The 14,219-nt window shown below is 39.5% G+C and overlaps 1 protein-coding gene across 1 annotated transcript in view; it reads left to right on the top strand.

The window, feature by feature from the left end:
- The window catches only part of ERN2 (endoplasmic reticulum to nucleus signaling 2), an 886,535-nt gene that overhangs the window by 643,629 nt on the left and 228,687 nt on the right, over positions 1-14,219 (top strand). Inside the window, exon 14 of the mRNA XM_044089233.1 lies at positions 9,101-9,191. Coding sequence (XP_043945168.1) covers positions 9,101-9,191 — 91 coding nt within the window. The remainder of the gene's footprint in view (positions 1-9,100; positions 9,192-14,219) is intronic.

The raw sequence follows: 14,219 nt of genomic DNA, 5'->3' as shown, positions 1-14,219 counted from the left end.
AGGAACCAGGCAGGGGTGTCTTCTCTCCCCTTTGTTATTTGCATTAGATTTAGAACCATTGAATTCAAGTATATAATATCCATATTTATGGGGACATGATAAAATGAAGTATTTAGGAGTATGGATTAAAAAGTATTCCATTATGGCAGCTAAGGATATGTGGGAAGAGACTAAACAAAAGATAATACAAACATTGCGAAAACGGAAGCTCTGTTATATGGCTATCAATAGTAAGATGCAAGCAGTTAAAATGTTTTGAGTCCCTTTAATCTTATACGCAGGTCAGGCATATTTTTATCAACCAGAGGAGAAGTTGTGGATAGCAATTAATAAAGAGCTGAAGGATGGTATCTGGGAGGGGAAGACAGCAAGAGTCAAGTAGGATAAACTGATTCTTCCAATAGAACAAGGTGGATTGGGATTACCTGATTTGTAGGGGTATTTCAGAGCAGCACAGTTAAGGGTCCTATACATAGCACAAGCAGAAACCTATGATTCAAAGTGGAAAGGGATGGTGATGAAACAAGGGGGAAGCCCAAAAAAGTATAGAACTCTGGATGTGATCCTAAATTTTGTAGAAGATCAAGGCATCTTTAGCAAACTGTGATCATGTCTGTGTGATTTATAGTGAAGGAGAAGGGTAGGAATGTGAAGATGGGATTTTTGGAAAAGAGGATTATGCTTTGCTTGGTTAAAGTGTAAAGGATGAGTTAGGAAACCCAGAGTAAATTGAAGGAGTAAACAATTTGTGAGTATAGGTCAAGGGAGGAGTAATCTGGGTTGAGGACAAGAGTGTTAGAGGGAGACAAAAAAGGGGAGAAGATCGATGTAGCTACGGGGGACTGTGAAGCTAGCAGATATGGCCAAAGAAAAGGCTTTAAAGTTGTGAAAAGGAGGAAGAGAGAAGAGACAGTACAAGCAGGCTAGTATAAGAGCAGTAACTGTAAAAGTTGAAAGGGAGTAAGAAGGGAAGCGATCCTTAAAAAAGAAAGAAGGAAGTGTAGTATAGAACTGTCCAGGCTGATCAAAGTTGGGAGGAAGATTACAGCAGATTGACAAAAAAATAGAGATACTGAATAAATAGTTTGCTGAATTTTTCACAAAGGAAAGCAAAGAGAGGGTTCCATGCCAAAAGGGAGGCATGGTAGAATGGGAAGAATAGTGGTCAAGGACCTGAATAGAAAGGTAGGAGGTAGACAGGGAACCGGACAACCTTAGTGAAGATGAATGACAAGGACCAGATGGGCTACCTCACAGAAATATTAGAAATCAGGCTAATATGTTGAGAGCCCCCCCCCCCTAATGGGGATCAGTAACAAATCACCATCTCCCCTCCTACCTATTAAATAGAGTAGAATTTAAGGGATGGGTATGGAAATTATTTGAGAGTTATTAGGGTAGTTATAAACTACTCCTGAAGTTAATGAAAGTGGATAAAATAAGGTAGAAATAAAATAAAAATATATATGGTTAAAAAGTAACAAGAGTTATTTAGTGGGGCTGATAAAGTCTACAGTATCACAACATAAAGGGGATCTCACAGAACAGTAAGAGGAGCCATTGCAGAGTGCTAAACAGAAAATAAGGGAGTACCAGGAAAATATCCATGAGCTTAGAAAGATTGCTGTTAAGCAACTGTTATTTAAAAAAAAACTCCAGAGCATGAAACCTTTTGGCACAATGATACAGGCAATAGAAAGTAGAGAGTTGTTGATAAACGTAGGGAGCCTATAACAAGAAGAATAACCAGAGATAATGTAGAGGTGTTAGAGATATTTTGGAAATTTTATGAAATTTGTTTAGAGCAGAGAAGTGGGGAAATCAAGAAAAAGTACAAATGGAAATATTTATGGAAGAATTAAATATGCCAAGGTTAGAGGTAGATGAAGCTCAACAAGTAACAGTTAAGATAGGAGTAGATGAGATAAAAATGGTGATGTATAACCAGTCTGCAGGAAAGTCACCAGGAATAGATGGTATTCCTGTGGAAGTATAGAAGCTAGGAGGGAAGAAAGTGATAAAGATCTGGAAGGTTTTGTTTAACAGTATTTTAAAAGGAGGGGAAGTGCCAGCATCTTGGAAAAACTGCTACAGTGGCTGGCTGTGATACCCAAAGATGGTAAAAACTCATCTGATCCAGCTTCATATAAGCGCATTTCAATCTTTAACCGTGATTACAAAGTATTTATGTCTATAATGGCTAAAAATGGTAAAGGTGTTGCCAGCATTGATAGATATGGATCAATATGGTTTTGTGGAGAGGAGGCAAACATTTGACAACATTAGTAGAAAAATGATGATCCAGAAGGAAGCAGAATGTAAGAAAATATTGCTGCTGTTGGTGGGGCTTTATACAGGCAACACATACAACAGAGTAAGCTGGAATTTTATGAGTAGGGCAAAGGAAGCATTTGCATTTCTTGATACAGTAATAAAGTTAATTAGGAGGATATATGAAGGATTGAAGACAAAAATCAAAGTGGGTGGGTTCCTCTCTGATACATTGTGTCTGAACAGAGGAACCAGGCAGGGATCTCCTCTTTCCACTTTGTTATTTGTGTTATATTTAGAAACATTGGTAATAAATAGGGGACTCAGAAATTCAAGGATATAATTGGTATGATATGCAAGAAAAGTTGGCTTTATATGCACATGATATTATTTTGTACGTGTTAGAACCAGAAAAGGACATCTTAGTGTTGTGGAACATTCTGAGACAGTTTCAGGATGTAAAATTAATTATGATAAAACAAAAACTATAGCTGTAAACTATGTACCGACACAAGAATTGGTACAGAAATAACCGTATTTGTGGGGACATGATAAACTGAAGTATTTAGGAGTGTAGGTTATAAAGGATTCTGTTATGGCAGCTAAGGATATGTGGGAAGAGACTAAGCAAAAGATAATACAAAAACTGAGAAACTGGAAGCTCTTGCCTATGGATATGGTAAAAAGATACAAGCAGTAAAAGGTTTTGTGCCCTTTTGTTTTTATATACTAAAGAGTTGAAGGATTTATCTGGGAGGCGAAGAGGGCAAGAGTCAAGTGGAATAAATTGATCCTTCCAATAGAACAATGAGGTTTAGGATTACCTGATTTGAATGTATATTTTAAAGCTACACCAGTAAAACTATTATGCATAACAAAAGCAGAAAGATGCAGTTCAAAGTGAAAAGGGACGATGAAACAGGTGGATAATTCAAGAAATAAGGAAAGAGTAGGATTTTGGATACAGATCCTTCAGGAGAATATGAACAGTCATTTGGAATATTATATTCACAGAGTTGCAGAAATGTATTAAGAACTAAGCCAATACGAAAGTAGAGAAAGGAAATTCTGCCAGTAGGGATGACTGCAATTAAGGGTGCAGAGAATTGACAAGAGAGTGCTGGAATTTACAGGAGGAAGCTGGAAATGGAACCAAGGTATTGGGAAAAATAATTAAAGAAGGAATGGTAACAGAATGAGAAGAGGCCAAGAAGAAATTTGGACTGCAGGCTAAAGTTTGTCTTCCTTATCGGGATTGATGTCAAAGTATATTCAAAGAGAAAAGGACAGGGTAATCCTAAATGAAAGACTTGCACTGGTTGAGTTTTTAGTCGAATCTAGAATAGAACCTGCTGTAAAAAAAGGATGATTGGTAAGGCATATAAACTATTGCACAGTAACTACAGGAATCAAAAGTTTGGGGAAAAAGATTAGATAAACAATAGGAGGACATATGTATGGCTCTCAAATGTGCAACAAAATCTAAAAGATTTAGGATTTTTGCCTGGAAGCGTCTGCATAGGTACATTTATTCCACTAGCAGACTCCAAATAATTTTTCCTCAGGTAGGTAGCAAATATTGGAGGTGTAGTGGGGAAGACAGAGGTACCTGGGAGCATATGTTCTCTGAGTGGAATGGTTTGTCAGATTTTAAAAATTCCTTACAGAGTATTCTGCCAGGAATCCTGGACAAGCAATTGAGATTTTTTTTTGTTTGTTTATTTTTTTTATTTTATTTATTTATTTTTTTTTGTAGCTGGGATATGGGATCTGAATTGCCTAGACATAGTGAGGGCTTATTAAGTTTAATTCTTGTGTCTTCCAAGAAAAAGCAGTTACTAGAAAATTGAAATCAAAATCTAAACCTAAACCAACCATACTTGAAGCAGTGAATATTGTAACAAAGATAAAAGAAAAGAAGTGGAACCTTTAGAAAAGGGAAGTAGGATCTTTAAAAAAGGATGGGAGTAAATTACATAAGAAATAATGGGAATTGTAGAAACAATGCATGTAGAAAAATGTTTAAGAAGAGGAAGGGTGTTCAAAAGAATGCAGGAACTGAACAATTTATGTAATATTGGTCTTTCATGTGGAACTGCCTGTGGTTCCGCATTACACAGAAATGGCTCCTTTGATTGGCTCATATGCCGGTATATGAGCCATATCAAAAGTCCACACAGCAGAGAAGCCCTCTGTTTCGCATTGAACAGAAGTGGCTCTGCTTTGTGATTTATGATTGGCCCATATGCCGGCATACGAGCCAATCAAAAATCACAAAGCAGAGCCTGTTTCACTGGGATTTTAGCAGGCAGTGCAAGACTCAGGATTGGGCTGCTGATCTTGCGACACTCCCGCTCAAATAGGGAAGTCGGGCAACCCTGGTCACAAATGATAATTCAGTAAAGGTGTTTAAAAACAAAATAACAGCAAGTTACTATCTAAAGCATATGTGTTGGGCCACCGGAGGTTGGCAGATATATTTTATAGGTATGTGGTCCACAGGGGAGAGCAGCCCAGTTTTCCAGTTGCACCAGAGTACTGTCTGGTTAAATTACTTGCTCAAATTCATATAGTAGGCAGATGGTGGCTTGTGGAATCAGAACCTGGAGTATAGAAAGTAGCTACTTAACAACTGGTGGTCTCAATTTTCTGCACTAGCTGGCAGGCTATTTTTGTATAATGGCAGACCAAGAAAAATTCAGGCAACTACAGGCCTGTCAGTTTCACAGCAGTGGTGAAGACATGAGACAGTCCTGAGAAGAAAGCAGGCCTAACTTTCTAGAAGACTGATATGCCAAAGACAGCAGCCAATGGAGTTTTATTGCCAGAGAAAGCTGTTAGTCAGATGTATCCAGTTTTATATCTGGCATCAGTTGAACTTGACAAAAAATTACCAAATTTGGTCTACCTTGACTTCAGTAAGGCCTTTAATTGAGTCCCACACAGGAGGCAATGACTAAATAACTAACATTGTGGAAATGTATGACTGAATGTTAGAAACCAGAAGATAGTGGTGTGAGGGACAGTGTTAGGAATTAGGAAGGTAATTGGTGGGGTACTTCAGGGAGTGTGCTCTGAGTCCATTCTGTTTCAGTGTACTTGTCTCAACAAATCTAAGGAAGCATAAAACAGATTCAGCCTGCTTGTATGACACAAAGATAGGTCCAGGAGTAGGGGTGGTGGCAACAAAGGATTTGGAAAGGCTGAACAAGTGGGTGGAGAGGTGGCAGTTGAGGTATGTGCAAACAAATCCAAATTACTGCACTGAGGTTGCAACAACCCTGGCATGAAGTGTCAGCTGTGGGGAAAGGAACTGATGGCAGCAGAGCAGGAAAGGGATCTTGTGTTGATGATCATACCTAGACTGGGCTGTTAGGAGCAGAGTGAAAAGATGGTGGGTGTCATAACAAAATGCTGGACTGCATCTTCAGGGGCTATTCTCCAAAAGCAGAAGCCACTCTATAGGTCTCTGATCAGACCACCCCTTGAGTACTGCCAGCAGTTCCAGAGGCCATAAAAAGAAAGAGTCATTAGGCTGATGGAGGAAATTCAGACAAAAGCCACTATAAAGATCCACATGATGGACAGGAATGGCTATTACTAGAGACTAGAGAAGCTAGAACTTTTCTCAGTGGAGATCAGATGAAATAGGAAGGACATGATACTGGTGCACAGGATCTTGTCAGTGGGTGTGAAGAGGGCTATCCTGAACAGGAAGGGGCATATGTACCCAGTTGCAAAAACTGTTTAGTCCTTAGGTGTCCAAAATTATTGGTTTGTAGACCCATGGAATAGACTAGCAGAATGTTTGGTGGAGAGGGAATCCACAGAGGAATTCAAGATAGCATGGGGCAGATGTAGAGAGGGTCAGAGGAAAGACAGGTCTGAAAAGGAGGTAAAATGTTAATGCACTTGAAAGGGCAGAGTAGACATTCTTGTTGTCTCCTTCTGCCATCATGCCATCAAGATTTTAGGAAGATATTTTTCAGCAGGAAAATTGGGACAAATGTCCTTTCAACTCGCAATATTTAAGAAAATAAATGAAACAGCACATTTAAAAATAAACTGAATGACCTGAACTGATATAGAAGATTTTTATCAACCGTAACCTTGGCCAAAATATAGATTAATGCATCTATAAAATGCAGTATAGCTTTAGGTTTGTAAGTACTGTAAAGAAAAAAAGAATGATTTTTTTATCATTTATACTGCAAAAATCAGTGCAGGTAAAATAAAATGTAACTGGAGTTGGCAACAGGTGGTATGCTAATCTTAGCATGCCCAGGTACTGTAATGCCATAAGTAAATGATAACATAATGCCAAAAGTAAATGCTAATAACTGCATTTTTCCCTGGCGGATGAGAGACATCAAAGTGAACTTTTGGATACAGTGATTTCTGCTGTTGCATAATAGGCTGTGTGTGTGTGTGTGTGTGTGTGTGTGTGTGTGTGTGTGTGTGTGTGTGTGTGTGTGTGTGTGTGTGTGTGAGCGTGCGTGTGTGAGCGTGCGTGTGTGAGCGTGCGTGTGTGAGCGTGCGTGTGTGTGTGTGTGCGTGTGTGTGTGTGTGTGTGTGTGTGTGTGCATATGGCTTAGTTACTTGCCGAGCTCACCCAAGCTTAAGACACAGTTCCTCAATTGTAATAGCTGAAGATGGTAGTTGAGTTTTGCAACCTGCTTCAGATTGTAGAAAGATTGTAATACTCTCATGATAATGAGTTGTGGGTACGTCATCACACCTCAAAGAAAGCACAAGGCATGTTTTTACAGTGTTTTGGTGGTTGCTCTCTCTCTCGGGTACAGTGATCTCAAAGTAAGAATAATAAAGTAAGAGAAGGGTAGCGGTGTAATCCCCTATATGCATATTGCAGTGAGGCTGTCCCCCTCAAGTAATGTTTTTTTCATTAGTGTTACAGTTGCTTGTAAGTGATGAGCTTGAGTGCCTGCATTAGTGGAATGTGTGTATTCCCAAGCACAGGTAGTGACTGTAATGTGCACATACACATACCATTTATGTAGGTCTGTGCAATACACTGCGCTCTGATGTGTGATGCATTAATATTTTGTTCAGTAGTTTTGTGGAATTCATTTTGTTTTACAACTGAATTTTTGAAAATGAGTCAGCAGAAAACTGTTATTGGGGATAGGGTTGTAGTCAGGATTTTGGAATTGTATGTACTGAAATTAAAAAAAATCTTGATATAAATTGCTTACATTTCAAAACTAATTCAGCAGCTCATATAGTTTGAAAAAAACTGTATAGTAAAATAACTTATTAAATTAAAATCATGGTAGTTATATCAGAGTTCTTACTTTTAATTTACATTCTAGCATATTTAATTGTACAAAATTATTCTAAAAATGGTGTACAGCATGTCTGGCTGTGCTCATATTAGGGAAGGGGATAATCTAATGAAAATATGTTAGTGTCAGGGTATCTGACAAAGTTCTTAAAAACGTGCATTGTGTGCACCAAGTTACGAAGGTAATACTCCAGCTGCATTAATGAAGTTGAGGAAGCGAGGATTTTGGATTATTAAACTGACGTTCAGTTAACACTTTAACAGGTGTACTTACTGAGCCTCAAGGATTAAAGTAATTTTAATTTAATTTTTAAAGGATCCCACAGAACAATGGAGCATGTACTTTGTATTCTTCGCATCAACTCGAGTAAGGGTGACCTGACAGCCTCAGCAGCTCCTTGATAGAAGGGAGTGTTGTTTGTTTCTGCAGTGTGTGTAGGGAAGGATCAGGCTACGACAGTGTGTGAGCAGTGCACAACTGTAAGTACTGAAACATATGCCTGAATGTCCCTGGTTCATGCCTCAGATAGGATGGGAGAGCTGTTCCTTCAGTGGTTCGCAGGAGCCTTATCTCCTGTACTTACTAGCATGTATACATTGGGTTATGATTTCCATGTATGAAAACTTCTCTGTGTTATGCCTTATCCTTGAAATAGTATTGAACTTTATTTACAAAACTAAGAACTCGAGTTAAGAACATCGTATGAACACAGTCACAACAGTATTTCAGATTCTTTGTTTCTCATGAGCTATTTTGGACTTGTCAAAGAATTATTTTATTTTTTTGTAAAGGAATGGCTTATAAGCCATTTGTGATGTGTTCTTCTGCTGCTTTTTCATACTGGATTCATTTTACTGTTCTAAAGGCACAACATGTGAGTAGTACTAGATACAATAGTACTGTTCAAAAATTGCGAATAATGTAACTGAAGAGCTTTTTGCCCAGACAACTAGCTGAAATGAGTATTGTCTAGTCTAACCTTTTCAGTTAACAAAGTCAAATAATTGAAAAAATAAATTAAAAAAATATGATTCATTCTTTTCAATGAACATTTGCTCATTTTGATGGTTAATCAGTAAACCCTTCTAAGGAGCATGTGGGTAGATGCAGCATAACAATTACTGAGTTGGTGAGGAACTTTGTGTTATGTTGTATTCAAAGGTTCAAATCTTGCAAGAAGCAACAGCTCAGTGTGTGTGTGTGTGTGTGTGTGTGTGTGTGTGTGTGTGTGTGTGTGTGTGTGTAATGTTGAATAAACCAATTAATCATATTTTGAAAGAGAACAGAAACAAGAACCAGTGGAAATGAGTTTTGTGCCTTATTCGGGGCAAAATGAATGGCAGAGATATGCTGCTTCTTCATGGAATTAGAATATAATGAATATAATGAATATGACAAAGACTAAAATAATATCAGGTTAATAGAGTTCGGCTAGGAATTACGAAAAATTTAAGAAAGATGAATAACAAGCTCTGCTTAAGAAAATTGAAATTGTTACTAATATTAACTGTGCTTGTTCTTTGCAGATACTGAAACAAACTTTGTAGTAGTTGGGAAGATTTCTTTTAATCCCAAAGATGTTTTAGGTCATGGAGCAGAAGGAACATTTGTTTTCAGGTGAGTATGTGATTTTCCATGACAACAGTTTATATGTATCCATTTGGGTAAGATTTGTACTGTGGGAACTGTGACTGATGCAGTTTATTAGAAGAACAGAAATAAAACTATGCTTTCTTTATATTACAGAACATTGGAGTATGTATTATGCAAATATTTTACAGATACATAAAAATGCATTTGGCATGTGATTCATAAAGACAGGCAATGTCAATAGCTTCTTGATGGAAGCAAATCTGGTCTCCTGTGTGATGCTCGTCATGAATTCTGGAAAGGTTTTGGTATGCTAATTGTTGTCCACATAGCAATAGATAAAGTTTACAATAGCATACATTATGAACTTGTAACAGATTATGTGTTTATAGACTTGACCTGAGCATCTGAGACAGTAAACCATTTTATTTATTTTTACTTATTTGCATTTGTTGACTGGGATAGTCCACTGGGCCGTGTTGACCTGGGGAGAAAAGCTCCACAAGAAAATTACATTACATTACATTTTTTTTACATATATGTAAGGTTACATTACAATACTATTAATAGACAATATTCAGTCCAATGTATTAGGTAACATTAGTAGAATAGGAAATCATATTATTCATTTTTAAACCAGACTGACAGAGAAAAAGTTAATTAGGTATTCATGTAAAAAAAAACAAAAAAAACAAAAAGGAGGATAGGAAACAAAATTGAAGGAGGTAATTTAGGTAGGACCATGAGAGGGACATTCCCATTTGGAGGATAGATGTGAGAAGAGCTGGGTTTTGAAGTTATTATGGTTAGGTATGTTGTGTAGGTGAGAGGGGAGAGAGTTCCAAAGTTTGGCTATTGTGCAGGCTAGTAGTAGTTGGCTTGGGGAATGAGAGGGTTTGTGTACTTGAAGCAGGTTTTGGTTCTCAGATCTTGGGGAGTGGGAGGGAGTGTAGGGTGTTAGCGCTGTGGCTAGGGATGGACAGTCAGAAGGTTTGAAGATGAACTTGTGAGTAGTGGTGAGTTGCAGATATCTAAGGTAGTTGGGGAGTTCTAACCATTTGAGGATGAGTAGTGAGTGGCAGTGATGAGATGAACCTTTGGAGTTGGTAGCAAATTTGCTAATTTTGTGGTAGCAGGCTTCTAGTTGGGATCGCAGGCCTAGTTGGATGTTGGTAAATAGGGGAGCGCTGTACATAAGAGATGGGAGGAGGAAGGTAGTTACAAGCGTTTGTCGGGTGAAGAGGCTAAGATAGCGATTGTGTCTGTATAGGAGACCAATCTTCTGATGAGTTTTCTTGATAGCAGAGTATATGTGGGAGTCAAACTTTAGGTTTTCGTCAATAATTATGCCTGGCAGTTTGGTTGAGGGGACTATTTCTAATGGAGTTTTATTTAGGCTTGTAATGCAAAACAGGTTTCTGTCTAAAGTGGAATTTCTAGTAGGGGTAAAGATCATTCGTTTTGTTTTAGAGGCATTTAGGGCAAGGTGATTGGCTTTCATCCAGAATTCTGTTTTAGAAAAGGCAAGTTGGGTTTTTATTAGCAGTTCAGAGGGGGAAGAGGCTGAGGAGATAATAGTGGAGTTGTCTGCATATTGGATGATGGAGGCTTCAGGGATGGAGAGGTGGGAGTTGTTGATAAATATGTTAAAGAGCAGAGGACCTAGTACTGAACCTTGAGGGACCCCGGTGGGTGTGGGTAAGAAAGGAGAGGTAGAGTCTTTCCACTGGATGGCTTGTTGGCGGTTGGATAGGTAGCTGGTGAATCAGGCAAGGGTGGAGGGAGGGAGATGTAGGGATGGGAGCTGGGATAGAAGTAAGGAGTGGGTGAAGGTGTTGAATGCTTTTGAAAGGTCTAAGAATAATGATGATACATATTTGCCGTTATCACATGCTAGGTTGATAGTCTCTAGAAAGGATAGGAGGGTAGTGATGGTACTGTGGCCAGGGCGGAATCCATGTTGGGTGTGGGAGAGAAAATTGTTTAGGTTTAGATGTTGCATGATTTGTGCATGGATAGTTTTTTCTAGTATTTTTGAGAGAGGGGAGAGTATGGCTATAGGTCTAAAATTGGTTGTGTCTATGTTTTTACCACCTTTGTGAAGTGGAATGATGTATGCTTGGTGCCAGATGGTTGGGACGTACGATTCCTGTATAGATCTGTTTATGAGAATAGATACAGGATAGGGGTTGGTTTTAGCAGATTGTTTGAGGAAGGTGGGTGGTAGATTATCTGGTGCATTATGACAGGGTTTTAGCTTGAGGAGAAGTCTTTTTATTGTGTTTGTGGGGATGGGTTTGAGGGTAAAGGGGGAGGTAGGCCGAGGTTTTCTGGTGCAGGGGCAGGAGGGGTGGTCAGGGAAAGAGGAGGATAGTTTTGCTATGCAATCTATGAAGAAATGGTTGAAATTAGTGGCAGTTTGTAGATTGGCGAGAGTAGGGTTTGGGCATGGGTTGCTTTTATTGCCCGGGTGAAGGATGGAGGAAACGGAGCTCCAGAATTTTTTTGGATTGGATGAGTGCATGGATTGGAGTTTATTGTAGTAGCTTTTGCGGTCTTTGGTTATTAATTTTTTGGCTAAGTTCCGTAGTTGTTTAAATTCTAGGAGGGAGTTGGTGTTGTTTTGTTTTTGATATTGTTTCCATTTTAAGTCACATTGATGCATGATGTTTTTAGTTTGATGGAATAGCCAAGGACAGGAATTTGATTTGATTTGTTTGGATCTTAGGGGGGAGCCTGTTGATTTAGGATGGTTAGGAATGTATTGGTAAAATAGGATAATGCATCGTCAAGTGGGAGAGTTTGTAGAGATAACCAGTCAGTGTGTTTCAGGCATTCTGAGAATATCTTAGGGTTGAAGGAGGATAAGTTACGGGTTTGGATATATTGATGATGTTTTTGTGGGAGGGAGGATATGCGGTCAATGAAGGCAGGTAGGTGGTCACTGAGAGGATAGTGTAGAAGACTGGGCTTATGAGGCAAGGTGGGGATGGGTAGTGAGTATCCAGTCTATGGATGGTACCAGAGTTTCCCTCTTTCTTTAGCCTGGTTGAAAGGTTTATGAGTTGAGTGAAGTTGTATTGATTGATTGAATGGGATGGGGTGTCAGAGTTGAGGGAGCCTCAGTTAATGTTTACATTGCCAAGGATATAAGTTTTGAGTTTTATATTGGAGCTAAACCAGGATAGTATGTCTTCTAATGTTTTGGTATTATTGCCTGGGGGGATATAGATGGAGCAGATGCATAAAGATTTACAGTTAAGTTTTAAGTAGCTTATTGGAATTTAATTTCATCATTGGAGAAGGTAGGGATGGGTTTGGTGTATGGAGTTAGAGTATGGGTGGATGAGTAGATAATAGCCACTGCACCACCTTTTTTTCTGGGTTCTATCATTGCGAAGGATTTCGTACCCAGGAGGAAGGATTTCATTGCCAGTCATGGAAGGTATAAGCCATGTCTCAGAGATAGCTGTAATATCGGATTGGTTGTGAGCAATCCAGGCATGTAGGTTGGGGATTTTATTTTTGAGTCTTTGCGCATTGAAGGTGGTTAGCCAGATGGCTTTGGGTTTGAGGAGTTTGTTGGGGCTGCTGCTTAGATGTTTGGCTGAGTTAGGTCCTGGGTTTGGGTGGATGTCGCCTGATAGGGAGATGTTGAGGAAGAGGTGATGGGGTTGATGTATGGGAAATAGGGAAGAAGGGTTGTTGAGGAGGAGCCTTTTTTTAGAGGTGATGGTATGAAAGGGGTGATGGGAGGGAGGAGTTGAGTATGTGGGATTTGAAATAATGGCTTGGTTTGGAGCAATATACTTCAGGTAAATTAGGCTATAAGCTGTGGATGTATATGTGAGGTATGTGATGGTGGCTTGGGGGTTTAGAGGTGGGTGTGTGTTAGGGAGATGTGTAAGGAAGGCTAGACAGCAGAGGGAGATAAGGCTGGTTATTATTAATGTTTGAGTGGAGAGAGTAGTCAGTAGATGGAGTGTGTTGGGTTAGTATGTGATTGTGGATGGGAGTGGCTAACTGCAGGCTGGGTGTGGCTGGGGGATGGGGTTAGGGTAGGTATAAATGTACAGGCACTAGGGGCAGGTGGCATTTAGGGGCAGGGTAGGGGAACGGAGTGAGCCCATAGGGCGAATGGAGCGGGAAGAGCCAGGTAGGAATGAGAGGTCTACACTGAGTAGCAAAACAACAATCAGTGGGGCTCTGTAGTTGGGACTGTGTTTAAGTTAGAGGGAGGTAAATTGCAGTGGGATTTAGTCAGATTTAGAGGTATAGGGCAGAGCTGGGTTATCTCCGTTAGTCAGAATTTAATGTTTAAATGTTAACTTAGGTTTGAAAGTGAGAACGGCAAGCATGAAAGCGGGCATTTCACTGTAGTGGGAGTCTGCTGCCACCTAGTGGTGAAATGGGGGTGGGAGACAGAGAAAATAGTTGGCTTTGAGGAAAAAGACTAAGGTACAAAGCAACTGGGGAGGGGGCTGCAGTAGGCTGCTAGTGTACTCACCAAGGGTAGGTTACAGTTTGTATTTAATACATTCCAAGAGCTTAGGCCAGATACATACATGCTAGATTATGCAGGTTTTGAGGGGAAACACTTTAGCAGGCAGTCCAAGGTAGTTGTCCTGTGCAATGGGTATTTCCATTTTTGTTATGTTTGTAGAGGGGGGAGCACCCAAGGAAGCAAGCTGTTAAGAGAGAGGGGTAGGTTAGTATTTATAGGGCAAGTGGGATATGTAGAAATAGCAGGGTCCTCAGGTAGAAGCTGGATAGAGAGTGAGTGTAAGTAGGGGTTACAGGTAGGAAATACAAATGCAAATATGAAAAACATACATTTAAGTAGTCCTCAGTCATTTACAGAGCATATGCACATGATAGGCTATGGTAGATGCATAAACAGCTATTTTTGATACATTTAGAAGATGCAGCAGTTAGCATTCAGCCCCAGTAGCTCGATGGCTTTAGCACTATGCGAGCTAAATGTTACATGTGAAGCCCAACGGTTTTACACCGGGCCACACTGAGTGCTGAACCAATGTTACTAACAGTCACTTA

Source organism: Protopterus annectens, chromosome 12.part0 (assembly GCF_019279795.1).
Source record: "Protopterus annectens isolate FY-2018-M chromosome 12.part0, PAN1.0, whole genome shotgun sequence".
Taxonomy (NCBI): domain Eukaryota; kingdom Metazoa; phylum Chordata; order Ceratodontiformes; family Protopteridae; genus Protopterus; species Protopterus annectens.
Note: the sequence above shows the minus strand (reverse complement) of the source record. Positions and strands in the feature narration are given on the sequence as shown.